Source organism: Oncorhynchus nerka, linkage group LG22 (assembly GCF_034236695.1).
Source record: "Oncorhynchus nerka isolate Pitt River linkage group LG22, Oner_Uvic_2.0, whole genome shotgun sequence".
NCBI classification, from domain to species: domain Eukaryota; kingdom Metazoa; phylum Chordata; class Actinopteri; order Salmoniformes; family Salmonidae; genus Oncorhynchus; species Oncorhynchus nerka.
In genome coordinates, this window is record NC_088417.1 from 26,441,376 (window position 1) to 26,461,302 (window position 19,927).

At 44.7% G+C, this 19,927-nt stretch overlaps 1 protein-coding gene across 3 annotated transcripts in view; it reads left to right on the top strand.

The window, feature by feature from the left end:
* Positions 1-19,927, top strand: part of col11a1a (collagen, type XI, alpha 1a) — a 112,740-nt gene that overhangs the window by 19,863 nt on the left and 72,950 nt on the right. Inside the window, exons 5-17 of one of the 3 annotated variants that reach the window (XM_029626588.2) lie at positions 5,550-5,675; positions 7,899-8,009; positions 8,800-8,910; positions 11,939-12,232; positions 13,478-13,531; positions 13,749-13,790; positions 14,103-14,165; positions 16,722-16,796; positions 17,060-17,143; positions 17,825-17,881; positions 18,786-18,839; positions 19,423-19,476; positions 19,775-19,828. In XM_029626588.2, coding sequence (XP_029482448.2) covers positions 5,550-5,675; positions 7,899-8,009; positions 8,800-8,910; positions 11,939-12,232; positions 13,478-13,531; positions 13,749-13,790; positions 14,103-14,165; positions 16,722-16,796; positions 17,060-17,143; positions 17,825-17,881; positions 18,786-18,839; positions 19,423-19,476; positions 19,775-19,828 — 1,179 coding nt within the window. The remainder of the gene's footprint in view (positions 1-5,549; positions 5,676-7,898; positions 8,010-8,799; positions 8,911-11,938; positions 12,233-13,477; positions 13,532-13,748; positions 13,791-14,102; positions 14,166-16,721; positions 16,797-17,059; positions 17,144-17,824; positions 17,882-18,785; positions 18,840-19,422; positions 19,477-19,774; positions 19,829-19,927) is intronic. The other 2 variants (XM_065007099.1, XM_065007098.1) reach the window with 2 other exon arrangements.

Here is a 19,927-nt window from a genome sequence, read left to right on the forward strand (position 1 = left end):
CAGGGAGCCTTACTTATCATATGTCATGTTGGCTTTTAACTTCCAGAACCCAACAGGCAATGAAATGTTATCCACTATTTAGCCTACTGTTTGAAACATGATTGGTTTCAGACTGGATGTTAGACATTCTTTACTATCGACACGCCCTTAGACTCAGTGATATTATGGTGGGTGTCTTTAGCGTAATGCCCTGCTTTTACCTTTGACCTCTTGACACATGATGTATTTATATCTTATGGTTCCCTGCGGTCACGACGAGGTCAAGTTGTAACTTGGATGGCTGTCTCTATTTAAGAATGGTGAACCACGTCATTGGTTTAGGGAAGCAGGTTCTTTAGACTAAGACAACGTGAGACACCGTAGGTCTGGTTGTCATTCATAAATTCACGGTAGTTTTCAGTGTCTCGTTTATGTACGCTTCTTTTCTGTCTCTTTAGCATCCTAATCTCTGCCCTTGAAAAAGATCTCTCTCTCTTTCAGTTCAATTCAATTCGAAGAGCTTTATTCTCTCTCTCTCTCTCGCTCTCTCTCTCTCTCTCTCACTCACTCACTCACTCACTCACTCACTCACTCACTCACTCACTCACTCACTCACTCACTCACTCACTCACTCACTCACTCACTCACTCACTCACTCACTCACTCACTCACTCACTCACTCACTCACTCACTCACTCACTCCCCCCCTCTCCCCCCTCTCTCTCTATATATATACAGTATACATGTATATATATATTCAACTCCCACTCTGTCCCTTAATCCCTTAACCTCTTATTAATTCTTCCCTTGTTCACGTTACGAACACTTGTCTTTGTCTCATTGTCTAAAAATGATAAATGTTTCTTACCCACTTTCCAAACATATATAATTTGTAGACTTTAATTACTTCAATTGTATTATGACAGTGCCAAATACAACAAAGTTGAATTCATGTCCCTGCAAGTTCTCTGATCTCTTGTACTGTACCTGTGAGAAACAGAAGTCATACAGTCCTTTCTTGATCCCGTGTCTCTGGCCCAGTCTGGGCCTTGGCTGTCTCCGTCTCTGCTCCTGTGTCTGTCTGTCCCCAGTCTGGCCCAGGACTTGGTGTCTCAGCGTCTCTGGTCCCTGTTTGTGTACAGACGACCATCTCTCAGGCATATCCTAATGAAAGCTGACTATAGGCATGGTTCAGCCACTCTCTTTTCGTGTGTGGGTGACAAAGGAGGTAATGCATGTCAATTTAACTCAGACAACAGCTTGATCTCAGCTTGGTCTCTCCTGTGTTCTCCTCACCCCTCCACCCCTCCACCCCTTCACACCTCCACCCCTCCCTCACCCCTTCACCTATCCACCCCTCCCTCACCCCTGCACCCCTTCACCTATCCACCCCTTCCTCCCTCACCACTCCACCCCTTCCTCCCTCACCCCTTCACCTATCCACCCCTCCCTCACCCCTGCACCCCTTCACCTATCCACCCCTTCCTCCCTCACCACTCCACCCCTTCCTCCCTCACCCCTTCACCTATCCACCCTCCCTCATCCCTGCACCCCTTCACCTATCCACCCCTTCCTCCCTCACCACTCCACCCCTCCCTCACCCCTTCACCTATCCACCCCTTCCTCCCTCACCACTCCACCCCTCCCTCACCCCTTCACCTATCCACCCCTCCCTCATCCCTCTACCCCTCCCTCAATCCTCCACCCCTTCACCTATCCACCCCTCCCTCATCCCTCCACCCCTCCCTCACCCCTTCACCTATCCACCCCTCCCTCAATCCTCCACCCCTTCACCTATCCACCCCTCCCTCATCCCTCCACCCCTCCCTCACCCCTTCACCTATCCACCCCTCCCTCATCCCTGCACCCCTTCACCTATCCACCCCTTCCTCCCTCACCACTCCACCCCTCCCTCACCCCTTCACCTATCCACCCCTTCCTCCCTCACCACTCCACCCCTCCCTCACCCCTTCACCTATCCACCCTCCCTCATCCCTCTACCCCTCCCTCAATCCTCCACCCCTTCACCTATCCACCCCTCCCTCACCACTCCACCCCTTCCTCACACCTTCACCTATCCAACCCTCCCTCACCTATCCACCCCTCCCTCGTCCCTCCATCCCGCCACCCCTCCACCCCTTCACCTATCCACCCCTCCCTCATCCCTCCACCCCTCCCTCACCCCTTCACCTATCCACCCCTCCCTCATCACTCCACCCCTCCCTCATCCCTCCACCCCTCCCTCACCCATCCACCCCTCCACCCCTTCACCCATACACCCCTCCCTCCCTCACCACTCCACCGCTACACTTATCCACCCCTCCCTCATCTCTCCATCCCCCCACTCCTCCTTCAGTCCTCCAGACTCCTTGGCACAAGGATTGTGTGAAATAGGTGGCCTGTGATCACAGGTGATCAACTTAAACGTGGCTTATAAAAATATATGCTTTGGCTCTGGCATGGTATTTTCATTGGTTTAGGCAGTAGGTGCTTTGGAGATATATGGTCCATTAGGTGGTCTGTTTTGGTTTTGATTTACAGTATGTACGGGCCAGATAAAGGGATTTTGATTAAATTCCAACCTGGTCTACAGTGAGATTTTTTTTGATGTTCTGTAGTGTGGAACTGCAGTTGTACAATGAGCTGCTGATGGATTGTACCCTGGGATTGTCACAGAGAGAGAGAGAGAGAGAGAGAGAGAGAGAGAGAGAGAGAGAGAGAGAGAGAGGGGTGGAGGGGGAGACAGAGAGAGAGAGGGGGGAGAGAGAGAGAGAGAGAGAGAGAGAGAGAGAGAGAGGGGGAGACATAGAGAGAGATAGAGGGGGAGGGGAGACAGAGAGAGATAGAGAGAGATATTGTGGGAGACAGAGAGAGAAAGATATAGAGAGATAAAGGGGGAGAGAGAGAGAGAGAGAGAGAGAGAGAGACAGAGAGAGAGAGAGAGAGAGAGAGAGAGAAAGAAAGAAATAAAGATATAGAGATATAGAGGGGGAGACACAGAGGGAGAGATAGCATATTGATATTTATACAATACCTGTCATGGATTCAGAAATCTGTTTTGTTAACATGGTTGACACGCATGCACGCATACCCGCATGCGCGCCCACATAAACACACACACACACACTTTCTATACACAGTCCACAGTCCACTTAGCTTTCGACAAGTTATAGCCTGCTGCCTTCCCCTTCTGTCTCTCTGCCAAACCATGTATAGTGTGTGGCAGAAACACTGTCTGACATGCACGTAACAGGATCAGTCAGCTTATTTTCCTCTAGGCACAGTACTCTTCTGCCAGGCATGAGAGTTTATACTCCTGCAAGTTCCCTTCCAGCTGTCCCTCAAAGGTGTGAATAAGTGCAGGAAACTTTGTTAGCAATTATCGATTGAGAAGAATTCAGATGATGCAGCCAAGATGTAGACTAGAGTGAGATATGATCTGTATGTGCTTTGGCTGTATCGGCCCTGTTGGAGATCAGTGATACAGCGTAGATGTACCGTAGATCTACTGGAACAGATACAAGGTAGAGAATTCTGGAACAAATAGAATCTAGCAATAGTTCTGGAATGAATAGAACCTAGAGACAGTTCTGGAACTAATAGATCCTAGAGACAGTTCTGGAACGAATAGAACGTAGAAACAGTTCAAGAACGAATAGAACCTAGAGATAGTTCTGGAACGAATAGAACCTAGAGACAGTTCTGGAACGAATAGAACGTAGAAACAGTTCAAGAACGAATAGATCCTGGAGACAGTTCTGGAATGAATAGATCCTAGAGACAGTTCTGGAATGAATAGATCCTAGAAACGGTTCTGGAACGAATAGATCCTGGAGACAGTTCTGGAATGAATAGATCCTGGAGACAGTTCTGGAACGAATAGATCCTATTCGTGCTTCTATACCTGCATCACTTGCTGTTTGGGGTTTTAGGCTGGGTTTCTCTACAGCACTTTGAGATATCAGCTTTGAGAAATCAGCTGATGTAAGAAGGGCTATATAAAAACATTTGATTTGATTTTAATAGATCCTAGAGACAGTTCTGGAATGAATAGAACCTAGAGACAGTTCTAGAATGAATAGAACCTAGAAACAGTTCTGGAATGATGTCAGTCATTGTGGCAGCCAGAAAACATGCTAGTGATTTGAGTGAACTCGCCAACCATGGAGGCTTTTCAGTATTTTTTATCACTCTGTGCAGTGTGATGATTCTATGCTATTATGCTTTCTATTCTTACAGCCTCCATTATTCTGTTTAAGATGCGTGTGTTTTCACCACCTAGACATCCTCCCAACATTCTCAGCCTTCCCTGAGGACATTTCGAGGGATGACGGGTTCTGTTACAACCACACAGGCTGCATGCATCCCAAATGGCACCCTATTCCCTATTGAGTGCACTACTTTTGATCCGGGCCCTGTACTATAAAAGGAATAGAGTGCCATTTGAGACGCTACTGTGCTGTGACTCTCCCAAGGTGTAAAGTGCAGCAACCACTCTGGTTATACTTGTGGCCTTGTGGCTATAGTTATGGCTATAGTTAACTCTCCAGCCTGGGCTTGTGGTATGGGGGTGAAAACTACCTGGTTTAGATCCTACAGAGATGAGGCTACCAGGTTGGGCCATGAACATTTAGCCCTGGCCCCTGGCACTGGTGTAGTTTAAAAGGTTCATCTGGTTTCACTCACGTTGAGTACCCTCAAGTACCCAGGGGTATACTACCCCCTCTAACCCACCCACCTCAACCCTTATTCGCTCTACCAATAAACGTTGGATTGGTGTTTAGCAGCAGATTCATGAGCTCTGCAATGCTCTTTGTTCTTTTTTCCCTGTCACAACAGCACAGTGCCTCTCTGCTGACATTTTGTTTATCACAGTCTGACACAAGATTGTAAATACTGCACTTCCATCCGTGGCTTTCTGTCTGTTGTCTGTCTGTTGTCTGTCTGTTGTCTGTCTTTGCACCATCTTAAATCACACCTTTGCTCTTCCCGCTGCTCAGACAGCACACATGGATTCCAGGTGTTTTGTCCTTTTGTCTTCCTGATGGTACATGCTTGTTTGATTTCCCTGCCTGGCTGGGTAAACCCCGGTGGTAAGAATAATAATTGACTTACCCTGCCAGTGTCTAAACTCGATTTCCTGTGCCCTGTGGATGAGTGTCTTGTGGTATGTGTCAAGCTGTTTAACCAGTTGGCTAGAATCACATTCCATTTCCCTTACTACCCCTTGCTAGCCTGAGAACTTTGAGACTGCACTGCCACAGACGATAGGGGGGTGATGGGATGAAATGTTATCTGACGTTATGGTTATGATGTTCTGTCTGTCCTCTGTACTTCCTGCTATGACCTTGTTTTATCTGATGTGAACGTGTTTTTTTCCAACAGTACAGGGATCAATATTCATCAAATCAATGACTAAAGATAGACACGTTTTTTGATTGTTATTCTGGTACATACTATACAATACTGTGTTTGTCTGCTCTGCTAACTCTCACCAACTGGAAGGGTTAGAGGTAAACAGGATTTTCCCACACCTCATCCTTCTTCATTTCCTCGTTGTCTTTCTGCAGGGTGACATCCAGCAGCTGCTGATTGTGGCCGATCCTAAAGCAGCTTATGACTACTGTGAACACTACAGCCCAGACTGTGAAACTCCCCACGGGCACTCCCTGCAGGCCCAGCAGCCCGAGGACGAGGTCAGTATGCTGAGGGCCACAGGATGGGATGGGGCACTATGGGGGTTCCAGTTTCAGGTCCCCAGTGTGAAAGAGTGCACCTGGACCCATTCTGGCACTGCCAGCTCTTGAGGTCCTTATGGGACCCTATGCAGCAAATCATAGATCCTAGAATCTAGACACACAGGACATACAAAGACTCACTAGTCCGTCTTAGAGCATCATTAGATGTGTCAATGAATTGCCGTATTTCTATAGTATTTACTTCCTTTACCTTTAACGTCAATAGAGGAAGGAGCGAGGGGATTGAAGTCTCCTCCAGGCCTTGAGGGTCTTATCTCAGTACAACACCTAAAGATCTTTTCAGAACACTCTCGAGGTACTTGCTCTTGAATTTCCTTACAGGTATTTTTTCTTTGAATTGTACCACAGTGGAAATGATTTAACTGCCACAATGTCTGTGTCCACTTTGGCGAGGAGAGTTCTATGGCTCATTCATCTAATGCGTTTCACAGATCCACCGTAGCACCAGAGCCAAACCGCAGGGACAGAACACAGAACACAGCCATCCACGTGCCTTAACACTGTCCTGTAAAGCGATACATGACATCTGTGTTATCCACAGATAAATACATGAGTCATTAATACACCTATTAAAAACACTTAGAAACCCACAGTAGAACAATAGGGGAGACCACAGGAGAGGGAGGGACACCTCTCTAACAGTCTGCTGACAGTACATATTAATGACCCCCCCAGTCTCCTTGAGGGTCCAGTATTTACTCAGAGTGCCTTGCTCTTGGTGTCTTATCTGAGCGGTGCCAGGATGTAAATCTGCCGACTCGCCTGGATGGGATTCTCCATGTGGCCTCTCTCTCTCTCTCTCTCTCTCTCTCTCTCTCTCTCTCTCTCTCTCTCTCTCTCTTTCTCTGTCTCCCCCCCCTCTCTCTCTTTCTTTGTCGCCCCCCTCTCTCTCCCCCCTCTCTCTCTGTCTCTCTCTCTATTTTCTCTCTCTTCTATGAGCCCATGGAAGACATCTCATCAGTCCCATTGTCAGCTATGCAGCTGGATGGGGACTAACCCTGATTCATCTGTGAAGGATGCAATTATTTTAACCCCATGTCAAACAGTCAAGTTAAACCTCTGACTGTTTGATATACAATGTTATCAAAACAATGAGTTTCATCAGATAATGTAAAATGCAATGTATATTCAGTACACAATTTACTCCAAATGTATATGTCAGTATACGTAGCTCGTCATTGATTACGCACTTGAACATGTTCAGTCTTTCCACCTATAACTACCAGGATGAGGAGAGAGTTTTACTGCCTCTGTTCATTTAATAAATCCCTTCTCCACTTTCCACTTCCTCTGAGTCATATGATAGTGTTTTATTATGTTCACTGGGGATGCTGTTAACGAGAGCATGCCAGACACACGTGCAGCTCCTCATTGTAACCACATATAACCACAGGGAAAGAAAGGGAAATCAAAACTATCAGGAAGTTACACGTTCAGTAAATCCCACTCTTTAATCTACTCTGCTTCAGATGTAGGTGCTATAGGATGGAATTGAAACCGCTGCTATGTCGGCAAAGCTCCATTAACCAAGCCCTGCCATATTACATGCAGCTGGTGTTGTTCTCATGGCTTTCCCTGATGTACACCTCCGCTTCTTAATAGCTTTTGCACACCCCACCGGTTTATACATCTGTAGCTCTCACGTGGTTTCCATCATGTGCTGTTCTTAGTGGTTATTTCCATGTTTGGAGCGTTAGCCATCCTTTTAAAGATCAATGGCCAACTGATGCTTAACCCTAACCTCGCCGTGCAGATTTATTGTTTAAGAGCTAGCTATCGCTCCTAAATGATATTACTATAATAGTAAAGTATTGTCTCATGCTGTGCAGCTACACATCAGCTTTGTAAACAAGCGTTAGCCATGGATTTTCATTGGCAGGAAAGCTACACAGCATATCGTTGGAGACAATATTTTGATGACTTACAATATGCCACGCTAATTATTACATTTGTACAATATTATTCATATTTTTTTGTGAATAATGCAATCTAATGAATGTAACTTGTGACAGTTTTAATTCATAATATGTCCACGACGGACATGTTATATGTATATCATATTTTTTCGGACAAAAAGTTATCTGTTATGCTAATGCTAATGCTAATGCTAATGCTAATGCTAGCATGCTAATCCTAACATCTCTCCCTCTCCCCCTTCAGTACACTACTGCTGATGACTTAGATTACACTCAGTTCTATGATTACTCTGAAGTAGAAGGAGAGACAGAGAATGTTCCAACAGACGAGTATGAGGCGGGTAGTGACCCTCAGGTAAATGAAATACTGAAAAGACAGAAAAATACATTTATTTGTCCTGTGGTGTCTTAATGTCAGTTATTGTGCCCTCCCTCCCTTTCCGAACTCTCTGGTTGACTGTTCTAATGTATGCATTGATGTGTCAAGCAAACTTGTATTCATAGCTCCAAGACCCGCCCTCTGCTCTCACACGGCGAATGCCAGCTTTGAATGTTTGTCTTATGTTCAGTTTGTAGCTCAGGTTGAAAACATATCCCACGATTTCTGGTGTCGTTGTTTATTTTCAACCCCAGCTCTTCAACTTCTCAATGTTGTTATGTGTTGTCTTGTTCTTCTATCACCATAACCTTCTTCCAGAGAAAGAAACGTAGTGTCTACATGCAAAAGAAGAGGACCCGAAAGTCCCTTAAGTCTAAGCCCCTAAAGTTCCAGGCCTCTAAAAAATCTGCAGCTAAAAAGTTAGCGGTCGCTAAGAAGAAGAGACAGATGAATGGCTATCATGGCTACCAAGCTACCGCGCCGGAACTACACCGATACAGAGTATTAGGGGTAACAGTACCAGTGAAGAAACATCAGATCACATCCAGATCTTTCCTCTGACGTTTTCTGGGGAAAATCTGTGATGCTAGACTGAAAGCTATACCTAACCCCCCTCCTACACTGCCTCTCTAGACCCAGCAGAGTTGTAGCCAGCTGGAAAGGCCCAAGCGAATAACACCTTGTGTTGTGCTCGTTCTGTTTTAACCCGCTTCTATGTTCTTCTTCTTCTTCTTCTTCTTTCCTTTTCGATGTGACACAACTTCAGCTAAACAATGTAGACGGAGAATACACTGAGTATACTGACAGTGAGCTTGACTACGGAACTGTAGAGGGTACTCAAACTCAGTCTCCCATTGCCACCAGTGGACCAAACGAGGTAACTTTTTACATTTCATATTTAGTTTTTTATTTACTTATTACTATAAGAAAGAAAGAGCAGTTTTGGAGGAGTAAAAGAAACCAGGAAGACGTATTACCAAAGGAAGTATGTGGTATGAAATGACAAAGACAAAACAATTCAAATGTAATTGTTCTGTTTTGAACATTGTGTTTTTTTGTCGGATAGAAGATATTATTAAGCATTAGAAAGCTACAACAATATGTCATTCATGGCTTTATTCAATCCACTTAGTACTATCCACTGACCTGTAAGTATGTTTTGCATCTGCGTATGTATGTATGTATGTATGTATGTATGTATGTATGTATGTATGTATGTATGTATGTATGTATGTATGTATGTATGTGCATTACACTTCATCAACAGTCATCTTACAGGATACTGATTAATTGCTGGATAATTTTTGTACATTGAAATAATAATCGGTTATCTGCCTCCCTCAGTATAGATTGATCTATTAGATGGTAATGGTATTATAATGGTATTATAATGGTATTCCAAATACAGTATTTTGGCCATTTATATTATTCTGGTATAGTCACACTGCCAGTTATATGACAAGCAATAAGAACTATTTGTGAAATGAACTGGGTCACAGCTGAAAGGAGAAATAAGATAGGAATATATTTCATGATCGTTTTTGATTAGAAGAAAATAAATGTTTTCTTTAGTCTGTGTGGCTCTAAGACTTTGCTAGAGGCCTTTTGTGAAATAGAATCCCCTCAGGGTGTAAGTGAAGCAATATGTTGTCAGTTTAGAGGCCCAACAAAGGGATTCTCCATATACACTGCAGCACAGTCTGCGTTCAGAGGCATCACAAACCAAAATAATCTTAAATCCAATCGCCAAAGTCACATTTGGTGTTTACTTCATGGACAAAATGTACCTTTTACTTTTAGGAGTGGTGTACTTTTCTGTATGAGATTGATGGTACAGTAGGTAGGTGAAACGATTTGATTTGCAGCCTTACCCATGATTGACAGTATGCAATGGCCAATCATAAAAGGGCAAATTTCTCTCTGTGGAGAACCAAGCCCCTCCTTCTAGCCATCAAGTTTCTGCTGAGTTAAACATGGGGTTTGTGTTCTGTCTCCAGTGAGATATGGGTGTCACAGCAATCGCCTCTGCTCAGCCGTAGATGGCCAGCCCGCTGCCCAGCTTTTGATTAATAGTTCTCCCAATCGCACCAATAGAACTATGATCAACCAAGCAGAGGAATCTTCACAGCCGATTATGACACTTGTTGCACTGTGTTACAGCAGTAGCAATATGTTCCACATGGATGTGATTTCACTGAGTTATCTTGCCCTTGATTGCATATCATTTAAATTGACCATAGGGTAAAATGGAGTAAGCTGGGCCCACTGGATCACCTTTCCCCCCGTTCTCCCCTACATGCCAAAATCTGGTTCTCCCTCACTAAATTTAGTCTGATATTATCAGCTCAGATACCTGTGTCATGACATCCATTTTGTTGGCTTCCTTAGCGAAATCCACAACGATCACTCGTTATGACAGTGCTGTTGGGTGGTTGTTGAGCTTTGCCAAATGCAGAGTATGTCATAAATAATACAGTCACATGATAAACATTTGGTATCAATCCACATCATCTAGTAAATGTAATATCAAATCCCTGGTACACTTTTGTACTCTGCATTGAACATCAAATCCCTGGTACACTTATGTTCTCTGCATTGAACATCAAATCCCTGGTACACTTATGTTCTCTGCATTGAACATCAGATCCCTGGTACACTTTTGTACTCTGCATTGAACATCAAATCCCTGGTACACTTATGTTCTCTGCATTGAACATCAAATCCCTGGTACACTTATGTTCTCTGCATTGAACATCAGATCCCTGGTACACTTTTGTACTCTGCATTGAACATCAAATCCCTGGTACACATATGTACTCTGCATTGAACATCAAATCCCTGGTACACATATGTACTCTGCATTGAACATCAAATCCCTGGTACACATATGTACTCTGCATTGAACATCAAATCCCTGGTACACATATGTACTCTGCATTGAACATCAAATCCCTGGTACACATATGTACTCTGCATTGAACATCAAATCCCTGGTACACATATGTACTCTGCATTGAACATCAAATCCCTGGTACACATATGTACTCTGCATTGAACATCAAATCCCTGGTACACATATGTACTCTGCATTGAACATCAAATCCCTGGTACACATATGTACTCTGCATTGAACATCAAATCCCTGGTACACATATGTACTCTGCATTTTTGCACATTGCTATATTGTAGATTGACCATTTCTGAAATATGCTTGTAGTGTCATTTCAGATTTACTTAATCTATTTCAGTCTTTTTTCACCACTGTACATATATTGACATGCTGATGGTATGTATTATGTTTGTGCAAAAAAGACTGAAATAACCTAAAGGCTGAAATAACCTAAAGACTGAAAAAACCTAAAGACTGAAAGAACCTAAAGTCTGTCTTAGACCTGACTGATTGATGTAAATTCGATCATCTCAATTGATAATGCTTTTTTTTGAAGTCATCAAGGTAACACTTTATTTGTCCCTTCTTGTTTTAGGCCTGAAGTCAATACTGGACGATGATAATATCTGTTACACGTACAGTGCATCAACATTACGGAGTGACAGACACCAGTTTGTTTCACTGTGAGAGACTAGTCCTCAACGTAATGACTTGCAGAGTAACCGTATATGGCTAGACAATAATTGCACACTATCATAAAGTTAAATCAATATCTCACCAACAAAACATATAGATTTCCACAAGGGTAAATGGGACTTAAATAAGGTGTTACCACATTACCATAGCTTTCTCCATGGATCACCCTGCTCGTTTCATTTTGACCTGCTAAGGCTTTACATAGACAGTAGTCTCCTCTACCTACCTATGACTGCTTGACTAACAACCCTGTTCCCTCCGTTGCTCACCCCTCCACCTCCCTCATCCCCTCAACGCTCCGCTGCTTGGGTAACATAAGGCTGTCGAGGAGGAGATTGTTGCTGGTGACTATGTTGTCACTGGAGCCGCCCCACTGAGTCAGGAGCCCACCGGTGCCCCCGAGGCTGGCCTGGACAGTGTGGACCCCGGAGAGGACGAGTATGACTTTAAGGAGTATGACCTAGGGGGCGTATTGGACAATAAGCAGTATGAGTATGGGGTGTATGATGAGTATGGAAATGTGGCCGCTGAGCTACCCAACCACATGGATACTGTTGAAGAAGAGGTGGGGCTGGGGGTTCCCGCGGAAACGGAGGAATTCACCCAGACTGCAGTAAGTATGGCACCCCTCGCCACCCGACTGAGGGGTGTGTGCATGAACCAGGGGTGCGCGCCGTGGGGTCCCAACCCGGCCCACGGGCTGTGGTTATGGAAATCACAACTCTCTCCCTTCAGAAGCATTGTGGCTCTAGTTTGTCTTGGCATGGGGAGTTTGTCTGTCATTGTCATGCTGTTTGTGTGTGTGGAGGCTGTGTTAGCTTGAATCATACACCTCACCTTCCTTCCCAGTCTGTGAATGCGTTTGTCTGCCTGCGCTGTCCCACTGTCTGGATGGGCTAGACATTTTAGGGGTTGGTCCGATAGGGAGAAGGAAAGTGCATGACACTTTTAGGTAGCAGCTTGCCTTCGACTTAACTTCAACACAGCCTAGGTCTGAGGGAACGGCAATTACCCCCTACCACAGAGCCAACTGTATGTCTTTACACACACACACACACACACACACACACACACACACACACACACACACACACACACACACACACACACACACACACACACACACACACACACACACACACACACACACACACACACACACACACACTGACATAACCTCTTCTACCCACTCTCAGCTCACACACACCCTGCTTAGACCCTGCCGAGTTCACCAACTAAACAAACACCAAGTACAGAAACGGGCTTCTTACTGAGCAGTATGTGTGACTAGCTCCGTGGAGAACACAACATTTTAGAATCCACCGCCCAAACTACCTACCACAGAAGTAAATAACCATAAGACAGTGAATTCTACCACTTCCTCTCCACATTTCCATTTAGAGTTATGTCTGCTTTAATGTCTTCGAGACAGGAAATCATAGAGCCCATGGCCGTTAGTGTCTGAGACCGTCAGGCCGAAGCTCTCATGGCAGGAGACTTCTACTCAGTATACTTGCCTTGTCACTCATGTTATATATTAAAACCAAGTCATTGGTGTTGATTCCCTGTATGTTTCATCCAGTCATCCTAACACACGGTCCCATGTGATCCATATGAATGCAATGGCACTGCATTCCATTTCACGCATGTTGATCCATCCTCCTTCATTGAGACTAACATGTTCTACCTGCTTCTGTCTTTCTCTCTCTCTGCTCTTCATTCCTTCAATACTGTAGTCGTGGAATTGCCTCTTTCATTCTTCTCACCCCATCATTCCGCCCATCCCCGCTTGTCATTGATCCAGTGACTGTAGCTCCATATGAAGAAGCTCATACAGGTGTCCTCCCTATCTTCACAGGTGGCTGGTGGTGGGGAGAAAGGAGAGAAGGGCGAACCCGCTGTGATCGAACCTGTAAGACCCTAAACACAACACCGCCGGTGTTGAGGGAATACGTGTACCCAAATAAATTGTGTCATACAGGAAGTTGAAATAACTGTTTGGTTATTAATGAATGTGCTCCTCCATGCTGTGTAGTGCTGTGTAAGTGCTGTGGTAATTGCTGCCCCATGTTTGTGTTTCTCCTTGCTGTCCCGTTTATTCATTCATGTTGTCTGTCCATCACTTTTAGGGCATGCTGATTGAAGGACCTCCTGGACCTGCAGGCCCAGCTGTGAGTAACACATATCTATTCATCCTAAGGCTATGGGAACGTCCATAATGACCCCCTGTTCCCTTTATAGTGTACTACTTTTGACCAGGGCCATAGGGCTCTGGTTTAATGTAGTGAACTATGGTGTTATTTAGGATGTCAAAAGAATGGGACAGATCTTTACTCAAACCTCAATGAAAATGTTCTATTAAGTAGCATACTGTACATGATTTGTGAGTCAGCCTCAATGCATAGGGATCTCTCTCAATTCAGGATTCGGGCTTATGTAACAACATTGCCGTGCCTTGTTTTGACTGGGTTGTGTTTCTGTAGGGTCTACCAGGCCCCTCAGGTCTGCATGGACCCCCTGGTGTTGCTGGAGATCCTGGTGACAGGGTGAGTCTCTGTTCCTGTATACTCCTCGTTCTATCTTAATCTCTCTCTCTCTCTCTCTCCCTCCCTTATTCTCTCTCTCTCTCTCTCTCTCTCTCTCTCTCTCTCTCTCTCTCTCTCTCTCTATCTCAGACTCTCTGCCTCTCTATTTCTTTCTTTCTATCCCTCCCTCTCTCTCGCTCTCTTTTTAATTCTCACTCTCGCGCTCTCTCTCGGTGTAAGCATGTGTGAATGTGTGTGTTTATGCTACCTCTGGGAGAAAGAAAGTGCAGAGGGAGAGATGGAGAGGAAGAAAGATGGAGGAGTGAAGTGGGGAATTCCCATGTCAGGTCTGTCGTCAACTGTGTTGCTTCCTGGGGCTCAGTCAGGAAGCAACACAGTAGTTTTACAAGGGAGGTTTGTTTTCCTTGTCTTGTCATGGTCAATCTGTGTGGTCCCGTCACATAGGACGGTCTCTATCTGAGGGCAGTTTAAGTCATCTAGTGGTTGTAGTTTTTATGTTTGACAATGACTACAAACGGTCTACAGTGAAATTACTGTAGAATATATACACACATTAACAGAGACTGAAGAGACAGTTGTAAAACATTAAATTAGAGAGAGGGAGAGAGAGAGAGAGAGAGAGAGAGAGAGGGAGAGAGAGCGGGGGATGAAATAGCAAGGGAGAAGATGGAAGGCATGTGCAGCTGGATGGAGAACTAGGGAGACAGAGAGATGAAAGGATGACTGTAGGGTGGAGAGGAGGGGAAACCCACAGATGGTTAAAGTCTTGTTTTCATTAGCTCCACCAGTACAGCTGATTCCATGTATAAAGTCATCATATTGTGTTTTCAGGGCCTGTATAAATGATCTCAGAGTAGGATTGCTGATCTAGAATCAGCTTTGCCTTTTAGATCCTAATGAATATGATTACATGGACAAGAGGGACCTGGTCATAGATCAGCACGTAATCAGCATGAAGCTGTGGCAGAATATTTAGAAATGGCTTCCTTTCTTAACACACCACAGACTGACGGATAAGGCACTTGGTTAAGGTCACAAAACTTTGATTTCCTCAATTCCTACAGAACCAGATGATTTGGAATAGTAAGATAAAGTTACGTGCTCAGACCAGATATTAGTGAACATTGTAATCGACCGTGGAACAGTGTAATACATGTGCTGTAACTCACTAGGTGGCAGTATGTCAGTTTGCTCTATGAATGGAAGAATGAACGAATGAACAAATAGATAGAGAATTAGAGAATATATTTCAGTAATTATAAAATATGTTTCAATAGAATTATTTGTGTTTCATTTAATATTATTGAATATATTATACTATTACACTAATATTATTAGTACTGGCAATAGTATAAAATTAACATAAAATCATTAACATTTTTTGTTCTGCTTCTCTTGGAATGGCTACAATCGATCACACACACACACACACACACACACACACACACACACACACACACACACACACACACACACACACACACACACGCACACACACGCACGAGCACGCACACACACACACACACACACACACACACACACACACACACACACACACACACACACACACACACACACACACACACACACACACACACACACACACACACACACACACACACACACACACACACACACACACACAGCCAGGCATGCAAGTGGCTATTGGTTTTGGAGAGAGGACAGAGCCATGGCTCACAGAGAGGCCAGGTTATTCTGGTTGTGTGAGGAGGAAGTGGAGAGGCATGCTAATGATGCCAACCGTCCCTGGGCAAACACACCTCTGCCATTTACTGTGTGTGTTTGTGTTGGCCTATCCCTATGTGTGTGTGTTAGTTATATTTACAGCTCAACATGATCATTTCATATTGATGCGTACTCATTTTGCCTAATAATCACAATTCCTGAACCAAAGAGGATTCGTATTCAGATGATGTTCTTCTCTGCCCCTGAGCAGGGCGTAATACCATACACCTCTAACCAACCTCCCTATAACACCTCACATAACTAGACTCACACACTTGCCATGTGCACCATAAATTAGTACTTCTTTGTCCAGCTGCAAATGTCCTTCCACCCAACGTGACACCACTCTGTGGTCAGTGTAAGTGAAGGAAATGGGTCAGGCAGAAAGGACAGGATAATCACCTGGGCTGCTGTAGAGTCCTCTGCTCTGATACTTTACTCAAGTTCATATGGTAAAGTAGTTATTACAGTACATTCCTAGATATTCCAGCTGAGTACAGTCACTTCCAGCCACCTGGTAGTGAGGCTATTCTCCTCTCCTTATCTTTCTGTTGTTGTAATGATGGATGGATGAGAATGATGAGGATGTTCTTATTTTCCCTTTGAGTGGTGAACATAGGGTGTAATGTTTCTCTGCCCCTCCCTCCCTCCCTCCCTCCCTCCCTCCCTCCCTCCCTCCCTCCCTCCCTCCCTCCCTCCCTCCCCTCTCTCACCCTCTCTCTCTCTGGGCATGTTCTAGCATGGCATCTTTCCATCCTGATGGTTGTTCATTCAGATTTATCACCTCCTCTCTGTGACTCCTTTTCCAAGGGTCCCGCAGGGCGGGCTGGTCTGGCAGGAGCCGACGGTTTACCAGGTCCTCCTGGTACCATGCTGATGCTGCCAGTAAGTACCAGACCTGACATACAATCCAACAAACACTAATATCTACCAGTATTTAAATGTATTGGCAACTGTAAAGCACTTTACGACAACTGCTGATGTAAAAAGGTCAAAAATAAATGAATTGTTCGATTGTCTTGCTTGATCATGATCCATATGTTGTCTTTCTTGGTCCATATCCTTGATTGATATTTAGATGTTCTTTGTTCACACGCAGCACGATTGTGATTTGTCTTTTGTAAGGCCTGTGTTTCTCTGTGTGACAGTTCCGTTTTGGAGGGGACGGAGAGAAGGGACCCGTAGTGTCTGCTCAGGAGGCCCAAGCCCAGGCCATCCTCTCCCAGGCTAGAGTGAGTACACCAGGGCCGTAATTGGCCAAAGAGGGCCGAATGCCATGGCTGCAGCAGGCCGAAGGGGGCCAAAGCAGGCCAAACAGTACACCAGGGCTGAAGTGGGCCAAAGGAGGCCAAGCGGCTCCAGTGTAGCCTTTGAGGGGGTAAAACTGGCGCAGCTATCTCTCTTGAAATTAAAACATTTTTTTATGAAAAAGAGAACCTCATTGGCATTTCAGCTATCTTGCTCGTTATAAGTGTGGGTCTTCTCACAGCTTTGGTTCATGGTAAGGGGGGAGTGGAGTGGTGGGGGGCCCTGAGAGAGGTGCTGAGCAGGCTACAGGCAGGACCACAGCCTGTTTGGACAGATGCAGGAGGCATTTAAAAATACTACAGGAGTTCATGACCCACGGGTGGGCCATCCCAACAGACCAACAGGTGACTGAGGAAAGAGAGAGAGAGAAGGAAAGGATTGGGTCTTGTACAAGTGTAGGCCGTTGCGTCATCATGTTTCACTTACGGTAAACCCATGACACCACAGAGGAAGAGCAGCAGTGGGCTATAAGAGAGTGTTTGAGTTAGAATGTTAGGAAGTCTGTGGGGCGCTGTGGCATATGTAGGGTGTCTCGTTCTGACTGGTGATTTGTCATCCCTTCCCCTCCTCCACCCCCCTCCCCCCTCCCGCCATCTACCCCACAGCTCGCCATGAGAGGTCCCTCAGGTCCAATGGGTCTCACAGGAAGATCCGGTCCAGTGGTAATTTTCAGTTCTTCCACCCGTCATAACACACACGGCCAAACACGTCCCTCTTGCTAAGTCTTTCCACCTCATGTAAGGAATGGTGACCACAGGTCATTGACTGCCCTGTCAGAAACCTACAAAGTATTATTTCAAAATTCACCGCTATTTTTCATGCTTCCTATGAGCTATTAACCAGCTATATAGGTCCCTGAGTAGAGATGAAACATGAACCAGATTAGAGGGTTGAAGCTTCTTTTTATAATTCTAGTGCATTTCCCTTTGTGTTCATTTGATAGGTCTACCTTAGGTTTTCCCCTTTAAAACCACAAAGTTCATGATAGTTCTTAAAACTTGGCTGTAATTATTAAATCACTAGTTGGGAATGTTTCAGTCGTGAAGACTGGTAAGGTGCTTCAAAAGTTCTACCTAGCCCTGCAATAGAACCCCACCATTTTAGACTTAAGTATATGCCCCAAAAATACTCAATTCAGTTCTAGAGTCCCAAAAGGTCATACGCATTCATCTCTGTTGAATAATACATGTTTGGTGCTGACTAGATAGCTGACACATAGAGATGTTCAAGATGAAACCTGATTAAAGATACTCACACATTTAGTCATCCTATCTAAATCCTTTTAAAAACAGATGAAGATGAAGAGTTATTACTTTGCCTGGAATATAATTCTACACAATGGTTTTGTAACATTGTTTTGATAAACGTTTCCTTTTTTCTTCAATACATGTCAATGAATCTGTTCAAACAACACAAGAGGCATCAACTAACAGCTAAATGTCGCCATCTGCTGTTTCCTTGTGTGAAACACATACTCACCTTACTGGCTGTGTGGAGTTATGATCAAGCCATAAGACTGACTTAAGGTTTGTGTCCATGTTTCTCACTGGTCCATCTCTATCTCAGGGTGTTCCTGGTTCTGCTGGACTTAAAGGTGATAGTGGAGATCCTGGTCCTCAGGTGAGAGGTTAAACATATACCTGTAGACTACCCATACCTCACTACAGTTACCCATACCTCACTACAGTTACCAATACCTCACCACAGTTACCCATACCTCACTACAGTTACCCATACCTCACTACAGTTACCTATACCTCACTAAAATTACCCATACCTCACTACAGTTACCCATACCTCACCACAGTAACCTATACCTCACTACAGTTACCTATACCTCACTACAGTTACCAGTACCTCTCTACATTTACCAATACCTCACTACAGTTACCAATACCTCACTACACTTACCAGTACCTCACTACAGTTACCAGTACCTCACTACATTTACCAATACCTCACTACAGTTACCAGTACCTCACTACAGTTACTAGTACCTCTCTACATTTACCAATACCTCACTACAGTTACCAGTACCTCTCTACATTTACCAATACCTCACTACAGTTACCATTACCTCACTACAGTTACCAGCACCTCACTACCGTTACCAGTACCTCACTACAGTTACCAATACCTCACTACAGTTACCAGTACCTCACTACATTTACCAATACCTCACTACATCACTTGTTATTCACAGGGCCCCAGGGGAGTCCAAGGGTCTGCAGGACAAATAGGCAAATCTGGCAAGAGGGTAAGTGAACTGAGTGACCCTCATCTAGCGCTTGTGTGTATGTGTGTATGTGTGTGTGTGTGTGTGTGTGTGTGTGTGTGTGTGTGTGTGTGTGTGTGTGTGTGTGTGTGTGTGTGCCGTGTGAGATCTGAGAGGTTTATCCTAATGAATCAAAAACAGATGTCTGATATGTGCTAAGACAACCTGGCAGTGGACACATAATTGTCTGTAGCTGTATTTCCAGGTAGATGTCATGGCCTGATTGGTCTTGATGCTACCATGTTCAGCCTATCTCTTTCTCTCTCCCTCTCTCTTGTAGGGTCGTGGCGGAGCCGATGGGGCCCGAGGAATGCCTGGAGAGTCAGGCTCTAAGGTACACAAGGACCTCTGTCTACTAGTCACTTTTCCCTAGTCACTTGTCTCTGTCAAGTGTGACTGCTCTGTTTTGATCACAATACTGTGTTGTAAACCT